This window comes from Oncorhynchus mykiss, chromosome 18 (genome assembly GCF_057628025.1).
Source record: "Oncorhynchus mykiss isolate SJ-2025 chromosome 18, ASM5762802v1, whole genome shotgun sequence".
Taxonomy (NCBI): domain Eukaryota; kingdom Metazoa; phylum Chordata; class Actinopteri; order Salmoniformes; family Salmonidae; genus Oncorhynchus; species Oncorhynchus mykiss.
Window position 1 is genome coordinate 57,113,801 of NC_143039.1, and position 21,229 is coordinate 57,135,029.

At 40.5% G+C, this 21,229-nt stretch overlaps 1 protein-coding gene across 12 annotated transcripts in view; it reads right to left on the reverse strand.

Moving 5' to 3' along the window:
- Nucleotides 1-8,708: 8,708 nt before the first annotated feature.
- LOC100135978 (thyroid hormone receptor beta) overlaps nucleotides 8,709-21,229 on the reverse strand; it is a 147,002-nt gene continuing 134,481 nt past the window's right edge. For all 12 annotated transcript variants that reach the window (XR_016488556.1, XM_036953001.2, XM_090208852.1 and 9 more), the window contains 3 exons: nucleotides 20,417-20,563; nucleotides 19,441-19,699; nucleotides 8,709-14,454 (listed from right to left, as the gene is read on the reverse strand). Coding sequence is in view for 11 of the 12 variants with exons in the window: in XM_036953001.2 (XP_036808896.1) it covers nucleotides 14,213-14,454; nucleotides 19,441-19,699; nucleotides 20,417-20,563 (648 nt within the window). In the remaining variant the exon portion in view is untranslated. The remainder of the gene's footprint in view (nucleotides 14,455-19,440; nucleotides 19,700-20,416; nucleotides 20,564-21,229) is intronic.

Below are 21,229 nucleotides of genomic sequence, written 5' to 3' on the forward strand. Positions count from 1 at the left end.
ATAACATAATTCATAAATGCATGTAGGCTATGCACAATTGTCGTGCTTCTGTGGGGCCAGTGTTTGTGGGAAGGGAGAGAAATGTACAAATGTTTTTTTGTCATTCCGTTGGACTCCGCCACCAGCAACTCTTATACTACTGTCTCAAATGTTTCAACAGAGGACCACTTAACTTGAATAGACAGACTGATGCTTTTGTACTTTTCAAACCTGTACATAGACTACAGATATAGTTATGATGTGCTGTAAATAGGTAGATTCTATTCAAATACAGTATGATTGTAATATTACATGAGATTGTAATTTCCTTTTAGAAATAACACCAAGAGACTAAGGGCTGTAATCAATTGAGCTGCAGGCATTCCATATGATAATGTCTGTTATGCCGTTGATTGATCGATGATTTCAAACCCTTCGTTTCTCTCTCCTTCCAGCTCACCTGCTCTTCATCCTCCATCATCCTCCGTGCTTCTGTTCTGTCAATCGTGTGCATCGCTGACCTACCTTGTGGTCTGTCAGTCTCTGTTTTCTCTCTGAAAGCATTGCAGTATGCAATATATTATTTACATATAGAAATCTATCTGTATACAGTGTTAGTCATTTCTTTTTAGCAGGCTTTCCCACTGTCCAAGCATGATTAGGCCACTGAGAACCAGTAACACAGGCAACAATTACTCAGGTTAAATCGCACTGCTATTTAGAACTCCGCTTGACAAGGTTGAGTCCTTCACAGATCCGGTTCCATTGACTTCCACTTGAAGAGCTTAATTCCTAGAACTTGTTTTCAGGACACACACACACTCTATCAGTATTTCATTTAAAAATAGTTTGGGATTTGGCCACAACCAGCAGCAAGAGAAAGACATTAGCGGAAACATTGAGATACTGTAACCTAAATGGTAATATTCCAAGTAGGTATTACAACCATAGATTTAGATGGTTACATACCTATGTCTATACTGAACAAAAATATAAATGCAACATGTAAAGTGTTGGTCCCATGTTTCATTAGTTCAAATATCGCAGAAATGTTTCATATGTACAAAAAGCTTATTTCTCTCAGTTTGTGCACAGATATGTTTACATCCCTGTTAGGGAGCATTTCTCCTATGCCAAGATAATCCATCCACTGGACAGGTGTGGCATATTAAACAGCATAATCATTACACAGGTGCACCTTGTGCTGGGGACAAAACAACACAAAAATGTGCAGTTTAGTATCACAACACAATGCCACAGATGTTTCAAATTTTGAGGGAGCGTGCAATTGGCATGCTGTGTCTACAGGAATGTCCACCAGATTTGTCAGGGAAAGGGATGCTAATTTCTCTACCATAAGCCACCTCCAACATTGCTTTAAAGAATTTAGCAGTATGTCAATCTGGCCTCACAACCACAGACCATGCGTAATCACGCCAGCCCAGGACCTCCACATCCGGCTTCTTCACTTGCGGGATCGTTTGAGATCAGCCACCCGTACAGCTGATGAAACTGGGTTTGCACAACGTGAAGAATTTCTGCACAAACTGACAGAAAACTTCTCGGGGAAGCTCATCTGCGTGCTCATTGTCCTTACCAGGGTCTTGACCTGACTGCAGTTTGGCGTCGGAACCGACTTCAGTGGGCAATTGCACACCTTTGATGGCCACTGGCATGCTGGAAAGTGTGCTCTTCATGGATGAATCCTGGTTTCAACTGTACCAGACAGCGTATATGGCGTTGTGTGGGCGAGCGGTCTGCTGAAGTCAACGTTGTGAACAGAGTTCCCCATGGTGGTGGTGGGGTTATGGTATGGGCAGGCATAAACTACGGACAATGAACACAATTGCATTTTATCAACGTCAATATGAATGCACAGGGATACCGTGATGAGATCCTGAGTCCCTTTGTCATGCCATTCAGCCACCACCATCACCTCATGTTTCAGCATAACAATGCACGGCCGGACCCATGGCGCAAGGATCTGTACACAATTCCTGGGAGCTGAAAATGTCCCAGTTCTTCCATGGCCTGCATACTCACCAGACATGTCACCCATTGGGCATGTGTGGGATGCTCTGGATCAACATGTATGACAGCGTATTCCAGTTCCCGCCAATAACCAGCAAATTCGCAAAGGAGTGGGACACAAGGCCACAATCAACAGCCTGATCAACTCTATGTGAATGAGATGTGTTGCGCTGCAAGAGGAAAATGGTGGTCACGCACACCAGATACTGACAGGTTTTCTGGTCCATGCCACTACTTTTTTTTTAAAAGATATCTGTGACCCAACAGATGCATATCTGTAATCCCAGTCATGTGAAATCCATAGATTAGGACCTAATTTATGTATTTCAATAAACTGATTTCCTTATATGAGCTGAACTCTGTGACATTTTTTTAATTGTTGCTTGTGCTGTTTATATTTGTGTTCAGTCTAGTTACATCCTAGTATGGTCCTCTGCACCTTCATGGCCTCATACTTCAAACTCTTATCCAAAACAAATGTAAAACCCTACTTCCCATTCGTGCACAATAGGTATTTAACAACACCAGTACAGTGCATTTGGAAAGTACTCAGATCCCTTGACTTTTTCCACATTTTGTTATGTTACAGCCTTGTTCTAAAATGTATAAAAAAAATTCGCCCTCATCAATCTACACACAATAGCTCAAAATGACAAAGCAAAAACTGTTTTTTAGAAAATGTTGCTAATTTATAAAATATAAAAACCTGAAATATAACATTTACATAAGTATTCAGACCCTTTACTCAGTACTTTGTTGAAGCACCTTTGGCAGGGATTACAGTCTTCTTGGGTATGACACTATAAGCTTGGCACATCTGTATTTGGGGAGCTTCTCCCATTGTTCTCTGCAGATCCTCTCAAGCTCAATCAGGTTGGATGGGGAGTGTTGTTGCACAGCTAATTTCAGGTCTCTCCAGAGATGCTCGATCGGGTTCAAGTCTGGGCTCTGGCTGGCCATTCAAGGACGTTCAGAGACTTTTCCCGAAACCACTCCTGCATTGTCTTGGCTGTGTGGTTAGTGTCGTTGTCCAGTTGGAAGGTAAACTTTTGCCCCAGTCTGAGGTCCTGAGCGCTCTGGAGCAGGTTTTCATCAAGGATCTCTCTGTACTTTGCTCCGTTCATCTTTGCCTTGATTCTGACTAGTCTCTCAGTCCCTGACACTGAAAAACATCCCACAACATGATGCTGCCACCACCATGCTTCACTGTAGGGATGGTGCCACGTTCCCTCCAGATGTGATGCTTGACATTCAGGCCAAAGAGTTCAATCTTGGTTTCATCAGATTAGAAAATCTTTTTTCTCATGGTCTGAAAATCTGTAGTTGCCTTTTGGCAAACTCTAGCAGCCTGTCATGTGCCTTTTACTGAGGAGTGGCTTCTGTCTGACCACTCTACCTTAAAGGCCTGATTGTCCTTCTGGAAGGTTCTCAAATCTCCACAGAGGAACTCTGGAGCTCTGTCACAGTGACCATCGGGTTCTTGGTCACCTCCCTGACCAAAGTCCTTCTCCCCTGATTGCTCAGTTTGGCTGGGCGGCCAGCTCTAGGAAGAGTCTTGGTGGTTCCAAACGTCATCCATTTAAGAATGATGGTGCCGTTCAATGCTGCAGAGATATTTTGGTACCCTTCCCCAGATCTGTGCCTCGACGCAATCATGTCTCGGAGCTCTACGGACAATTCCTTCGACCTCATGGCTTGGTTATTGCTCTGGCATGCACTGTCAACTGTGGGACCTTTATATAGACAGGTGTGTGCATTTACAAATCATGTCCAATCAATTGAATTTACCACAGGTGGACTCCAATCAAGTTGTAGAAACGTCTGAAGGATGATCAATGGAAACAGAATGCACCTGAGCTCAATTTCAAGTCTCATATCAAAGGGTCTGAATACTTATGTAAATAAGGTATTTCTGTTTTCTTTTATACATTTGCAAAAATGTATAAAAAAACTATTTTCGCTTTGTCATTATAGGGTATTGTGTGTAGATTGCTGAGGAAAAACATGTATTTAATCCATTTAAGAATAAGGCTGTAATTTATGAAAATGTAGAAAAAGTCTAGGGGTCTGAATACTTTCTGATGCCACAAACCTGTAGGCACATACAAAACCTCTTGCTTATGAATAACAGTTCTACATGATGCCAATGTCAAATCAAATCAAATGTATTTATATAGCCCTTCGTACATCAGCTGATATCTCAAAGTGCTGTACAGAAACCCAGCCTAAAACCTCAAACAGCAAGCAATGCAGGTGTAGAAGCACGGTGGCTAGGAAAAACTCCCTAGAAAGGCCAAAACCTAGGAAGAAACCTAGAGAGGAACCAGGCTATGTGGGGTGGCCAGTCCTCTTCTGGCTGTGCCGGTGGAGATTATAACAGAACATGGCCAAGATGTTCAAATGTTCATAAATGACCAGCATGGTCCAATAATAATAAGGCAGAACAGTTGAAACTGGAGCAGCAGCACGGCCAGGTGGACTGGGGAGGAGTCATCATGTCAGGTAGTCCTGGGGCATGGTCCTAGGGCTCAGGTCCTCCGAGAGAGAGAAAGAAAGAGAGAATTAGAGAGAGCACACTTAAATTCACACAGGACACCGAATAGGACAGGAGAAGTACTCCAGATATAACAAACTGACCCTAGCCCCCCGACACATAAACTACTGCAGCATAAATACTGGAGGCTGAGATGCTTAATGCTTAAGCAAGCATTTCCCCAAAAGTATTCAAGTCCTCAATAATATACAACTTTGCATCCCATTAGCTAGGTTTACATCCAATTTGCAACAGATTTTCATGCTTATATTCTAAAATCTGCATAAAACAATATGCCCATTTTCCCAACAGAGATGTTTCTATCAAATTGATTTGTTGCAGATTAAAGGCTGTGCATGATGAGGTAGTGCACATAAAAATCCCTTTTGCGGTTAAATTCCCATGTCCCAGGATAAAACATACAAGTCAAATGGGTTTCCATCGCATTTTCAACTCTACTGATGGTTTTGTCACAAAAAAAGTTACGTTATATAGCAAATGTGCCCACTCTGGTATTGACACGTACACTTTAGCCAACAACTCGCAGACAGTGCTGGTAAAATCTACATGAGATTATTATCGAGTATTTTTATTTGTCAAATGGCAGTCAAGCGTTGATCATCATATCACCAGAATAAGACCCTCGATATTTATTGGAAAGAAGTATCAAGATCACCTTTCACCTTCACCACCCTTTGAAGTTCATCATTTATTTAATCTGTAGCCTATTAAACTGCTTGCTTTCCCCAAATCTTAGTGGGAAGACGATACGTCATCGCGTGATAGTTATTATATCAATATTTGCACATTAATAGCGTTTCCACAGCCATTTCTCGTATAATGAATTTTACTTACACAAAAAGATCACACCGTGTCTAGCATATTTTGTTTTGTTGTCATTTGGGAAAGTTTACTGACAAATTTGCTCTTTCCTTCGGGCCTGTCTTCTATTGGACATGTAGCCCACTTTACTCACATAGAAAGGTTGGATGGAAACTGGTTATTGTAATAAAAAGGAATCACTTTGTATTGCATTTATCTATTGATAGCAATTCTTACACTTAATTTACTTGCCGAGTTAGCTTTTAATCTTCATTTTTAACTATTCAAGTACAAAATCGAATTCCTGAATTTAATGTAATTAATAACTGACTGTAGCTAGGACTCCATCCAACAGATTTTAATATGAATATTCTAGAATCCACATAAATATGCGCATTTCCCCACCAGTGGTATGTTTCTACCAAATTAACCTGTTGCAATTAAAAATACGTGCGTGATGATGTTGTGAACACAAAGTGAACTTTTTCGCGTAAACTTTCATGTACCAAATACAAATCTAAAGGCCAGTGTGTTTCCATAGCATTTTCAACTCTACTGATTGTCACAAAAACTGTTGCGTTAACTAGCAAATGTGCCTACTCTGGTCTTTGTACCTTCGCTCTAGCCAACAGTTTGCAGTTAAAGTGCGGGTAGGCTGTGCAGGTGGTCTAATCTACATGATGAGAATGTTATGGATAAGAACAAGAATATTTCTATTTGTCAAACAGCAGTGAAGCATCGATCATCATATCATTAGAATAGGACCCTCGATATGGAAAGCAGCATCAAGCCCATCACCTTGTACTTTCACCACCCTTTGAAGTTCATCATAATTTATTTAACCTGTAGCCTGAAATAAACTGCATGGCTTCCCGTGTCCTCGTTTTTATATATTATTATTATAAATTTTTTCCCGAGTCGTAGTGGGAGGACCACACACCATATCATCTCGTGACTCTTCGGTATTATATTACTTCGATATTTTCACGTAAAGGCGTTTCCACAGCCATTTTCCGCATAATACATTTTAGAGACACAAAAAGAACCCACCATGAACAAGTACAAATACACCGAACCTTCCTATTTCCACCATTGTTTTTTTTATATGGTATGACTTTACTGGATGGAAACGTGCTTACTAATTATGCTAAAATGACGCCATCATCCCTGGACCTGGTACAAACTTCAACCAGCAGAGAGAAGTGTTGCTCTTTTAACCAACCGTTGACATTAGTTTTTTTTATGGACACATCAGATACAAGGTGAATCTTTGATCCTGTAGCTGTCTGTGTCTGTCCCTTTATAGAAGATGAACCACTGATCAAAATGTTGCTTTATTTAATATTACTTCAACATAATAACTTAGTAATTCATGTAGCTCAAGTCCTGTCATCTTTTAAAAAATAAAAATATGGTATTTTTGGTGTGAATTTAAAAGGAGGAATGGTATGGTGCTACAGAGCTTTATCCCAATGTTCACCGTGATTCCACTAACTGAACCCTGACATTTGAAAACACAGCAGCAGCTTTCTCTCTCTCCCCCATTTTCTCTCTCTCTCCCTCCCCCTCCCTATCTCCCTCTCTCTCTGTGTGCCACAGTCACATGTTATTCACTTTTCCACTTTACCTAATTGGGTCATATTGTTTTATTTCAAATAGACAAAAACAGCCTCCATTCTGTTATTCAATAGGAGCGAGTCTATTAAAAAAAGAAGGGAATTTAGATTTTTTTAGGGTTAGTCTGTTCTGGTTTGTCTGAGGATTACTGCTATGAACATAAATATCCAGGCAGAGTGATTAAATAGAGCCAAAATAAATGTCAGAGAGGGCAAACAAATCATATTACACACAAATGCACAGAGTATACATGCACTCACATATGTCATTTGCATGTACTAATTTTATTTTTAGGATTACCTACACTTTCCCATGTGAAACATTGAATGACCTCTGACCTTTTTGAAATGGCTGAGATGATGAAAGTTATGACCCCTATCAAATCTGGGCTTGGTCTGAATCAACCTTGGGTTTAATACTGACCAAGGAAAAGCACTGAATTAATGATGGTTTTGAAAAGGGCAAAAAAAAGGCCTTGGCAATGTGTACAAGTGCAAGATCTTAATTTGATCCCCTGTGGTTGCAGGAAATGTCCTGCAAAACAGGAAATGCAAACTTTTAGTGTATTCAACGTTTAAAAAAGGCTTCTAAAGTTTGTTATTTCCTCTTTAAAATGTCAGACTTGATTTGCCCGAACCAAAAATGTATCAATCCCTACAAAAATGTCCATTAATTATAATTCCTGCTGTGAGAAACGGATCAAATTAAGATCCCACACCTGTAGCACTTCAGTTGAATTGTAGAGAGAGGCTTTTAGGGGCTATGACCCTTTCATGGATGGTGGGGCGTTTGCACAATTATCACATTGTGTCACGATCGTCGTATTGAGGAGACCAAAGCGCAGCATGGTGTGAATGCATGAAATACACTAAAACAAACAAGACGACCGTGACTGCTATAGAAACACTGTGCTAACATGCAACATAACATAGACGATAACCCTCCAACCACAATACAAAACAGGCTACCTAAATATGGTTCCCAATCAGAGAAAACGACAAACACCTGCCACTGATTTAGAAACATATCAGGCCAAAACACATAGAAATAGACAAACTAGACATACAACATAGAATGCCCACTCATATCACACCCTGACCAAACAAAACATAAAAACAAACAACGCAAATAATGGTCAGAGTGTGACACATTGACTCATAAACGGAATTATCATTCAACATTATCTTCATTACAATATCATGATCAGTAAATGATAGATCTGACTTTCGAAAACGTAATATGGGTTTCGGTTTCTGTCTATTTCGAGGTTGGTTAGCATGTTAGCTGAAGTACGCACTGATTGTAGTCATCCCGTTCGTCAGGATGTGTTTCACCTGTGCTGGTCCAGCAGGTATTTAATATCTGCTGGCCCAGTGCATCAGCTGGAGAGATGATGCTACACCTCACGTTAGCGCTTTTACTTTAGTTAGCCAGGAAGAAGCTGGAGTTTTATCCTGTGTTTGTCTCGCGCCATATTTGTTTTACTCCATATCCTAAATTGGTGTTTTTCCCCTGTTAGTTTGTCTTACCTGAGGTAAATTTAGTGGGCACTCATGGTGGGTTTCTTTTTGAAACCCCTTTTTAGTTGCTTTCTGTCTTTCAGAACCTCTTTTTGTTTTGGTTGTCTTAGTGATTGTTGTTAGTTTCCTTTCATGAGTGATGACATTTTGAGGTTGTCCTTTGGGAACGTGTGATATTTTACAAATAATAAAAACACTTCATGACATTTTCTCAAAACCATCTTTATTCTCAACATCCAATTCACATTAAGTGCAAACATCGGCATAATCATGAGAATCCAAATTCATAATTATTATCTCAATTTTTTTGTGCAACTTGTCTTTTCTTCCAGGGCACCCAAGTCAAAGCACTCTGTCCAAAACATGTCATATTCAGACTCATTCTCATTCAATTACACTTACATCACACACTATAATTTCACTCTCTCCAAAGACTTGTCGTCCAATATTCCAGATATCATTGATAAATGTTTACTACATCATGAACAACATATTGTTGGTATTTATCTGCTTAGACAATAAGACATGAAAACACAAGTAAATCATTCTGGGTTATTATTTTAACAGTGAGTGGATTTGCTTGGCTGATGTTGGGGATGCTGTCAGAAAAGGAGCTGGTCTTGCATTAATAACGTCTTTATTCAAATTGTCCAGCCCAATTTTGCAGTATGTATTGTTTTTTCCCCTGACAGTATATATAGAGTTCAGAGGAGGCTGGTGAGGGGAGGACAGTTCATAATAATGAATGATGAATAATGAGTAAATGGAATGGTATCAAAAACATTGAAACCAGATGTTTGATGTGTTTGAGACTATTCCATTGATTTTGTTCCAGCCATTACTATGAGCCTGTCTTCCCCATTTAACATGCCACCAGCCACCACTGATAGAGTTCCATACATTAACCAACTGATATTTTGTCAAGGTGAAACTAACACTGCAATCTGTCTATGAATCTTATAGTTCATGAAGTTCACATAGTTATATCTAAACAAATGTAAAACAGTATGTCGTTGTGGTTTGCAAATGAAATTGTGGGAAAGATTGTTTTTCCCTGTTATTTACGTAAAACAGTAACATTTTCATAATATGCATACATTATCTGTAAAAAATTATGCAGTCTGAAAATATACATCCTTTTATCCTCTATAGTACTGTAAAATAGCTTCTTTTCTATTGGTGCAACATTTGTTGTTATTGGTTTGTAACTGAGTTAAGAGTGACCACTCTTACGAGAGATAATACCACACGGGCGCTTTAAGAAGTATCTTGTGGAATAAGGTGACATTCGGCAGAGTGCATGTTTACAGATGACTACAAATCACTTTGCATCGCAAATAACTACTCATTCTATGATCAAGATTAGCCATTCTGTGCAGCCATTGCCTTTTTCAAACGGATAGCATCAAATATGCTGATTGTCACAACTCATTCTAGGGCCACTGACTTAGCCTGTGTCCCAGTTCAACTTGTGAACTAGGAAGTAATTGGACCCTGCGCCACTTCCTGTTTACAATTTCCCGCCTGTTTCTCTCTGATTGTCTGTGCATTGTTAACTGTGCAGTTTGTGTGAGTTGTGAGGTCCTAGTCATTCAAACACTGCAAAGTCTATTGCTTTATGAAAGGCATCACATTTACAGAGAAAACACAAGCTGCTTTGAGGAGTAGTTTGAAGCTTGGATAGTAATGCATGTATTTTTACACAAAGCTGCATTTTTTTTGCAGTTGCAAACAAACCACAATATCATATTTTTTCCCCCCCAAGAAAAATACAACCAAAATAAAGAGGAAAAATGAGCAATAGCTGAAGAGTTTTTCAATCTGTCAGCTCTTTCTCCGTACCTTTTTATTGTTATTGTTGTCATTAAATTCACGTGGCAGCTAGGGGTGTAATGGTTTACCAAACACATGGTTCAGTTGCTATTGTGGTTTTGGGATCACGATTCGGTTCGGTTTTTGGTACAGCGGGAAAATGAAATGCCAACAGTTTTTGTAGTACATGTTTGTTTCTTTAATAAAATCCAAAGTGTTGGTATTCCTGAATCCATATATGATCATGAGTCATATAACGCCTGATGAGAGCACCATCAGGAATAACAAACACTTTGTATTTTCTCAAAGGAAAACGCGATTAACTCATCAACAACAACACTAAAATAAAGTGCAATATGCGTATGAAATCAATATGCAAACATGGCTCAGACATGGTATTTAGTGTTTTCTTACAAAGAGAAAAAGATGCACACTTGTGTGACTCTCATAAAGGGAGCGTGTCTGTAACAGGGTACTTCTCATTTTTAACTCCGGGGTAATGTTATAGCCTCTCTGTAACACTGGAGGTCCATCCATCTGTAGTAAGCGCAGTACAGGATGCACTTGCCAATTCATTGACAACGTCGACTTTAGCTTGCTTATATAAAGTGGATACTACCTGTTTGAGATGTAATATTTAAATGTTGATTACAGGGTGCACATAGGCTCTAGTTGTTTTAATGGACAAACCTGAAATATTTACTCAAGAGGCATACAATGCAGTTCATGGCATTGCCTATCGGCCTAGTGTTTCATTGTTTTAATATATTTATTTGGGTCCACAATGCGGACCGAACCGTGCTCCCTGTACCAATTCGATACGTGTACCGTTACACCCCGAGTGGCAGCGATTCTCTCCTCTGTGGTCAACATAGGGTTTGACCCCCAGACTCCACCCACATGTCATTCATACAGGCATGAATCAGCCAATAAGCAAGTATCATAGAACCCACCAGTCCTTATAGGAGGGAGCATCATCACCATCATCACATACAGTAACTCTCATGTTGAGAATATAATATAACGCATGAACATCAATGAGTCAATAGTTCCCATGGGGTCTTGTGAGACATCAGGAGGAGGTTCTGCCTGGATCACAGCTCACAGTGTCTGTCTGGTCTGTCCGTCTGCAGCTCATGAGCTACACTATTTCAATAACGTTCTGTTTCATGATGCGAGTCTACACTCTACAGCTTGAATGAGAGCCGGAAGCATGTTCTAGAAGAATGCTCTAAAAGAAGGTTCATGGGAAACGATCCAATACAGTTGAATGAATTAGCAATTTTTTTGGCACTGCATGAGTAGCATCATTCAGAAAAGAGATAGTTATAGAACGGATTCAGTCTTTTTGCTGACTTCATGTCAAATTGTGCTTTTATATCTGTCCTGATCGTTTAGGTTTAACACAGAAGAGGAGAAACAAGACGTCTTTTAGCTAGCTGTTTCTCTGTGGACGAGTTGTATAGTGTTGTGCCTTTCCATTGTTAGAAATGTGACCGGGTCTACTCATGTGGGAGCTTGTGGTGGGAATCATAGAAATATAATTAGAATAAGAATAGCTGCAGGTCCACCCATCCCATTACAGAACATTTACTTGAATGGGAATGCCTGTTCTACTATTTCTATGGTGTGAAGGATATGAGTACAGTCAGAGTGTATTTGAATGTTGCAGGATGGCAGCACTGAGCATACAGTTGAAGTTGTAAATATACATACACCTTAGCCAAATACATTTAAACTCGGTTTTTCACAATTCCTGACATTTAATCCTAGTAACAATTCCATGTCTTAAGTCAGTTAGGATCACCACTTTATTTTAAGAATCTGAAATGTCAGAATAATAGTAGAGAGAATGATTTATTTCAGCTTTTATTTCTTTCATCACATTCCCAGTGGGTCAGAAGTTTACATACTCTCAATTAGTATTTGATAGCATTGCCTTGATATTTTTTAACTTGGGTCAAACATTTCGGGTAGCCTTCCACACGCTTCCCACAATAAGTTGGGTGAATTTTGTCCCATTCCTCTTGACAGAGCTGTGTAACTGAGTCATGTTTGTAGGCCTCCTTGCTCGCACATGCCTTTTCAGATCTGCCCACAAATTTTCTATAGGATTGAGGTCAGGACTTTGTGATGGCCACTCCAATACCTTGACTTTGTTGTCCTTAAGCCATTTTGCCAAAACTTTGGATGTATGCTTGGGGTCATTGCACATTTGGAAAACCCATTTGCAACCAAGCTTGAACTTCCTGACTGATGTCTTGAGATGTTGCTTCAATATATCCACATAATTTTCCTCCCTTATGATGCCATCTATTTTGTGAAGTGCACCAGTCCCTCCTGCAGCAAAGCACCCCCACAACATGATGCTGCCGCCCCCGTGCTTCAAGGTTGGGATGGTGTTCTTCAGCTTGCAAGCCTCTGCCTTTTTCTTCCAAACATAACAATGATAATTACAGCCAAACAATTCAATTTTTGATTCATCAGACCAGAGGACATTTCTCCAAAAAGTATGATGTTTGTCCCCATGTGCAGTTACATACCACCATTTTTTATGCCGTTTTTTGAGCAGTGGCTTCTTCCTTGCTGAGCGTCCTTTCAGGTTATGTCGATATAGGACTCGTTTACTGTGGATATAGATACTTTTGTACCTGTTTCCTCCAGCATCTTCACAAGGTCCTTTGCGGTTCTTCTGGGATTGATTTCCACTTTTCGCACCAAAGTATGTCCAACTCTAGGAGACAGAACGTGTGTCCTTCCTGAGCGGTATGACGGCTGCATGGTCCCATGGTGTTTATACTTGCCTACTATTGTTTGTACAGATGAACCTGGTACTTTCAGGCTTTTGGAAATTGCTCCCAAGGATGAACCAGACTTGTGGAGGTCCACCATTTTTTCCTGAGGGCTTGGCTGATATCTTTTGATTTTCCAATGATGTCAAGCAAAGAGGCACTGGGTTTGAAGGTTGGCCTTGAAATACATCCACAGGTACACCTACAATTGACTCAAATGATGTCAATTAGCCTATCAGAAGCTTATAAAGCCATGACATAATTTTCTAGAATTTTCCAAGCTGTTTAAAGTCACAGTCAATATAGTGTATGTAAACTTCTGACCCACTGGAATTGTGATACAGTGAATTATAAGTGAAATAATCTGTCTGTAAACAATTGCTGGAAAAATGACTTGTGTCATGCACAAAGTAGATGTCCTAACCGACTTGCCAAAACTATAGTTTGTTAACAAGAAATTTGTGGAGTGGTTGAAAAACAAGTTTTAATGACTCCAACCTAAGTGTATGTAAACTTCCGACTTCAACTGTAGCTCTCACAGAACACCAGCACCAGAAGGACACCTGTATGAAAGCTACTCCACATCCCTTGACTGGGGAAGTATCGTAGGAAGAGAATGCGAAATGGAAGGGAATAATGCTGGTTAGCTGGCTTCTGCTGTCTGTCACTGACCTTCTCAGTGTTGGCGGAGTCAGCATTCGGTATTAAAATGGACTCAAATTAAACACTACACGTTGCATGGTTTGTATGACTGACTGAACGAGCACCGTCGACGACAGAAATTAGACTGTACAATTAACACAACAAAAACTTATAGAGAAGTAACTGAGAAGTGAAACATTTACAAAATAAAAACCAAAAGAAAATGCTATTCACATGTACCCGCATCATAAGGGATGGTTCCATCCATAAGAACTAGGCTGAGAAGCTAGGCTACACCTAAGGTATGGAATGAAGTGACTCAGTAGTGCTAATGAGAGTTCCAACAACGTGTCCCAAGACGCCTAGAGCCACTCTGAGGCCCACTGTCGTAGCCCCGGCCAGGCGCCCACGCACACACACACTCTGACACACACCTCGGCAGGGTGTGTGGGCCCGTCTGTCCGTCAATCCTCAAAAACCTCCAGGAAGAGTGGGGGGAAGAGTTCATTGGGGCACTCCACCTTCATATGCAGGAAGCGGGAGGCGTGGCACGCCCCGATCATCCGCAGGTCCGTCACCTTCATCAGCAGCTTGGGCCAGAATTGCGCCACCTTGTGTTTGCGGTAGTTGATGTAATGTTCAAAGGCCAGAAGGAACTCCTCCTGACAGCGCTCAATACGCTCCACGCTGGTCAGCCCCGGACGGTCTGGGGAGGGAGGGAGAGATAGACAGAAAGGAGAAAAGGATGAATATGGATGAGTTTCATACTGTACTGTATATTACTACTGTCACGTAGATAGAACAATTCTATATTAATTCAACCCAAATCTACAAACACGATCTCACTGGAGATAGAGACTATAACTCAACACTTGTATTAATTGGATATCCTGTAATCGGTCACTGGCTTGTTTCATTAGCACTACTAAGTCACTCCAGGGGTTGCATGTGTGATAGATTTACAGAACATCTGATTAATACAAGTATTGAGTTTTGAGTAAGTATGCTACAGAATTATTCAAACAAATACCAGATTGGCTCACGTTTGCCATTGATTTCACAACTATAAAAGTCAATGCAGACGATCTGTGCATGTGGATATAATAGGACATCGATGGCTTCACAGAACAGAGTGGCATCATCTTAGAGATGGAGGGAGGGAGATGTGTGGACCCTGCACAAAGTTATTGATTTTGAACGTCAAACCCCCGGACGGCCATTGTAGTCTCATCATTAGATGGTTTCCTTTCCTAGGGTGGGCTCTGTAATCCCTTATAATCGCTACGTGAAAGATTGGCCTAATGGGTTTAAACAGACCTCTGGTGGAAGGTAACAGCAGTATTGACGTGTGACTGACTGTGGTTAATCACACATGAAAACAGGCCGGCACACACTGACGTACTGGCTTTACCGACTGTTTCATTGCTTACTGATTGTTTTGCTGTAGGTCTCACGGGGAGGGGGGGGGGGGTAAAGCCACAGGAACTACAGGCTCTTTGCTAACAAGTCACTGTATATGAATAAATATATTCACTGAGTGTACAAAACATCAGGCCTTTCTACTATTGAGTTACTCCCCTTTTTGCCCCCAGAACAGCCTCAATTCGTCGGGGCCTGGACTCTACTGTACAAGGTGAGACAAGCGATCCAAAAGATGCTGGCCCATGTTGACTCCAATGCTTCCCACAGTTGTGTCAAGTTGGTTGGATGTCCTTTGGGTGGTGGACCATTCTTGATACACAGGGGAGACTGTTGAGCTTAAAAAGCAGCGTTGCAGTTCTTGACAAACTCAACCCAGTGTGCCTGGTATTACAATACCCTGTTCAAAGGCACTTACAGTGCATTCAGAAAATATTGGACTTTTTCCACATTTTGTTACGTTACAGCCTTATTCTAAAATGGATTACATTAAAATGTTCCTCATCAATCTACACACAACACCCTATAATGACAAAGCAAAAACAGGTTTTTAAAATTTTTTGCAAATGTACTAGAAATAAAAAGCTGAAATGTCACATTTACATAAGTATTCAGACCCTTTACTCAGTACTTAGTTGAAGCACCTTTGGCAGCGATTACAGCCTCGAGTCTTCTTGGGTATGACGCTACAAGCTTGGCACACCTGTATTTGGGGGGTTTCTCCCATTCTTCTCTGCAGATCCTCTCAAGCTCTGTCAGGTTGGATGGGGAGCGTTGCTGCACAGCTATTGTTAGATCGGGTTCAAGTCTGGGCTCTGGTTGGGCCTCTTGTCTCGAAGCCACTCCTGCATTGTCTTGCAGTGTGCTTAGGGTCATTGTCCAGTTGGAAGGAGAACCTTCGCCCCAGTCCTGAGGTCCTGAGCGGTCTGGAGCAGGTTTTCATCAAGGATCTCTCTGTACTTTGCTCTGTTCATCTTTCCCTCGATCCCGACTAGTCTCCCAGTCCCTGCCACTGAAAAACATCCTCACAGCATGATGCTGCCACCACCATGATTCACTGTAGGGATGGTGCCAGGTTTCCTCCAGATTTGTCGCTTGGCATTCAGGCCAAAGAGTTCAATCTTGTTTCTCATAGTCTGAGAGTCCTTTAGGTGCCTTTTGGCAAACTCCAAGGGTGCTGTCATGTGCCTTTTACTGAAGAGTGGCTTCCTTCTGGCCACTCTACCATAAAAGCCTGATTGGTGGAGTGCTGCAGAGATAAGTGTCCTTCTGGAAGGTTCTCCCATCTCCACAGAGGAACTCTGGAGCTCTGTCAGAACCATCGGGTTCTTGGCCACCTCCCTGACCAAGGCCCTTCTCCCCCGATTGCTCAGTTTGGCTGGGCGGCCAGCTCTAGGTATTGTCTTGGTGGTTCCACTGTGTTCTTGGGGACCTTCAATGCTGCTGAATTATTTTGGTACCCTTCCCCATATCTGTGCCTTGACACAATCCTGTCTCGAAGCTCTACGGACAATTCCTTTGACCTCATGGCTTGGTTTTTGCTCTAACATGCACTGTCAACTGTGTGACCTTATATAGACAGGTGTGTGCCTTTCCAAATCATGTCCATTCAATTGAATTTACCACAGGTGGACTCCAATCAAGTTGTAGAAACATCTCAAGGATGATAAATTGAAACCGGATGCACCTGAGCTCAATTTAGAGTCTCATAGCAAAGGGTACAATACTTATGTAAGGTATTTCTGTTTTTTTTTTTAAATATACATTTGCAAAGACAATCTAAAAAACGGTTTTCACATTGTCATTATGGGGCATTGTGTGTAGATTGATGAGAAAAAAACAACATTTTTTCATACATTTTAGAATAAGGCTGTAACGTAACAAAATGTGCAAAAAGTCAAGAGTCTGAATACTTTCCGAATGCACTGTAAATATTTTGTCTTGCCCATTCATCCTCTGAATGGCACACATACACAATCCATGTTTCAATCGTCTCAAGGCTTAAAAATCCTTCTTTAACCTACAACTGGGTTCACCTTTTCAGTCTACAGTATCTCATGGAAAGCGCAGATGTTCCTAATGTTTTGTACACTCATTGTATATATTATATATATATATATTATATATATTTATTGTGTACAATTGAAGTGTATATCATAAAGAATACACATCTATAAGCACATCCATGTGTGTTCATAGATGTGTAATGTAAGTTTCATGACACTAGCCCTTTCAGTGAATTGGCTAGCAGAGATGTGAATAACCCCCCCTCTCTTGTTAAGGGGAGGGGCACTTTTACTTGTCTCCCTGACCATGCCGTATGGGAGAGAGAGGGTCACAGTAGAACAAAGGAACTCTCCCGCCAAATTCTACTACATCTCAGAATTTGAGAATTGAACAATATTCTCATTTTGGAGAATGTGTAAGCAGTCGGTGGAGAAGCCAGATATGACCTGGTCCATTTTGTTTAATGTTTGTGACCTCATGAAAGACAATACAGCCACATTACTCAAACTCTGTTTATATAGGTTCCTCAGTTATGAGGCTTGCATCTAATTCTTGTATAAAATGTAAAGATTAAACTATTTGCGAAATGATGTAATATGATGTTAACCTTTAAAATGAGAGAATTTGCCTTCCTTTGTAAAGTTTAACTAAGCCAGTAGCCACGCCCAAATGAATAAACATTGGTTGGAAATGATGAACCAACCCCTTTTCCACTTTTGAATAAAAGCCTCTGTGACGAAAAGTCAACTCAGTTCCAAATTCCTTGAGGACTTGTCCTCACGTTTAAAAGGGCTAATTCTAATTTCAACTCTACAGACCAGGAAACGTGAGAGTTTGCTCCACGCGTGAAATGGTATGAAATCTGAACTATTGATCACCTAACGAAGAAGTGCACACTAAACTAGCATATATCAGACTGCAGCTGAACATATGTGCAAATCTAGTACGAGAACACTGACTGACGAGGAAGCATCTCCAGATTGAGATTAACCTCTCAGACCACGTGAACCTCTCACCCGACGACCCGGAAGAATCTACAAAGGTCAATGGTGACCTCAACTGGGCAAACCAGCCTCACATCATCAGCTCAACTATCGAAGCCAGCTTCACATAAATACAATGCATTGCTTTTCCGAATGAGCGATCGTTGGCATATGTGGCATATGCATTTATGTGAGAATAGCTTCCCAGGTCCGATAGATACCCATGTTCCTTAGTCTTCCTTCCAAACCCCCCTTCTCTTTTCTCTGAATCTATTGTGTTATAACCAAACTGTTTTTGTTTAGTCCACTAGGGGCAGTATTTACTGTATAATGTTATTATGTATTGTATATTCTGTAATTGTTTAATTAGTTAGTAAATAAATAATTGAGGCAATTGGTGTATGGGTGATTCATAGTTCGTAGGTTCGTGCAGATAGCCAATAATTTTACGACATTTGGAATGAGAACTGATGAGGTAATAATTCATTAATTAAAGACTAATTGATCAGATATTAAAATATCTGAAGAGTTATATTCGGGAAAATTATAACTTTGTAATCTGAACATTTTCTGTGGTGCCCCGGCTTCCTCGTTAATTAAAGTTTACATGATTAGTTTAATCACGTAACAATAATTACATATAGAGAATTGATTTGATAAAATAACAGGCTTCACATTTAATGACAAGTCTGAGACAGGACACCGTTAATGTAAACATTTCTAGAATTACATACACACGGGACAGGGGTTAATATGGCGTGTTGTTCGACCAATCCTCTATCTGTTTGAACTCAGGGGCCTGCCGCTCTCTTTCTGTCTCACCTACAATGTATTCTACTTCCTACCTAATCTACTTTTAATGTACTTGTCATCATGCCAACTAGTTCAACATTGAAATGGCAGGTCATGCCAAATTAAAATGAACAACAACACGATATAGAATATTAAAGAACACTCGTTTGAAAGTTTTGGAAGACTCTAATAGTTACGTTCAAATTCACTCAGTTTTTTAAAAGGGGCACCTTTTAAAGGATATCTTTGAAATAACTATCTGTAAAAAAAAGAGATATCTTCTATATTGTCAGCTTACAAGTGGCTAAAACTGCTGCTGGACTGTGGCCCCTCAGTTTCAATGGCCATGACCCCCTTGCCCTTTAAAATGCTTTTGGAAGGTGACAAAACCCATAAGCCTGCGTCTAGCGAAAACAAGGGGCCGGATGTCTGGTAGTGTGGTAACGCAACAGGTGTGTGTGTGGGCCGGCAAGCATGTATCTTTCTCTCACCGGAGGACAGGAGGATGACGGCCTGTAGCAGAGCGACCTCAGAGTCGTCCAGGTGGAACGACGACAGCGACACGCCCAAATCAAAGATGGCATCTGACACCACACCCAGGCCTCCGTTCTTCAGCTGGCCGCGGGTCACGGCCATCTCCCCGTTAAGTGTCAGCGTCTCGCTCTCGGGGTCGTAGCGAACGGCCGCCCGTAAAGACATGATCTCCATGCAGCAGCCTTTCAATAGGATAATCTGGTCTTCACAAGGCAGCTGGGAGGAGAGAGACAAACACAGAAAGCAAACATTGTTATTGATTTTTTAATGATTTATTTGCACACGAACGATGAACGACTGATGTGATTGTAAGAATTAAAAGGAGCATGTGCAGGAGAGGTCAAAAGTCCAGAAATGATATTAGAACATTTATGTTGACATATAGTAGTAGTGTTAGCATTTATTACAAACTGAACTCTGTACATCCCATACTAAATGCTTTTTTCCTTTGCTATTTTTGAAATGAATTTGAATTTCAGTTTAGTTTAAAATATTATTAATAATGTTGATTTAGTTTAGTTTACATGTTGAGACCATTTCTATTTCAGTTTTAGTATTAGTGAGTTTTTAAGGTATTTCATCATTTTTTAATATGAAAGACAAGTAGAAATATAGCACTAAGCCAAAACATATTTGACACAATTTCTATTTAACTATAAACTAAATAGTGAATTAATTTTACATTTAAAATGTTCTCTCATTTTAGTTTCTATTTGAGTAAAATTGCTTATGTTGAGTTTTAAACTTGAGTTTGTTTCCGTTTAAGTTATAGTGTTTTAGAACCAATATATTTATTGACATTCTCTATGATAAGCAGGCGATCAAGCATACGAAAAGAGAACACAAATATAAAACACACATCCCCAATAAACGTTGATAATATTTACATTTTACATTTTAGTTTCAATAAAGGAAATAGCTTTGCTTACGTACCTCACAGAACATAGGCAGCTTTTTGGCAAAGTCCACCACTCGGGTAATGGCGGGGGTGATAATTTTTGTAAACTGACTGAAGGCTTCAATGTCCACTTTGCTCCCTTCAGATGCATTTATGACCGGTGCTTGACCAATGTCCACAGGCTGAAACGACAAGAGGTGGAGGGAGGACACGGCTCAGTGCATGTAAGTATGTCCAACAGGGACAGACTACTAAAAGACTTTAAGACACAGGGTGCAACTGAAATAGGGTGCACCCTATATAGTGCAGTACTTTCGAGCATAGGGTACTGGTTAAAAGTAGTGTGCTATCTAGGGAGGAGGGTTCAATTCAGATGCAGCTAGAAAGATCAGAAAACACAACACGGTCTCCTCTTTCTCCTCTAGGCATGACAGGTCAACGAGTAAAACAGCACGACATGAAAACAAAGTGGACAGCGTTTCCACTGTGACCGTTGTTCAGGAGGGAAAAGGAGGAAAGTTTGAGGGAAACTTAAACAGGAGGGGATTCTCAAGAAAGTGCAAAGTGCAAGCCATTCATTTTCTCATCCTCAGTTGGCAGTGTCTTTGACTAGGGTTATCCACTGATACGGTATTATTATTTTTAGAACATTTGAACTACTTTCCTTCTGACCAGAAGTGACATAAGAGTGATAGAGTAGAGCGAGCGCATAAGCAAAGAGCCCAGATTGAGTTGAGTTGAGTAGCAGAGGACAAAGCACTGTGTACAGCACCCCCCAGCTTCTGTTGGTTTGGTTGTAAATCAATATAAATATTGATGAAATAATAAAACACTCATTATTAATAATA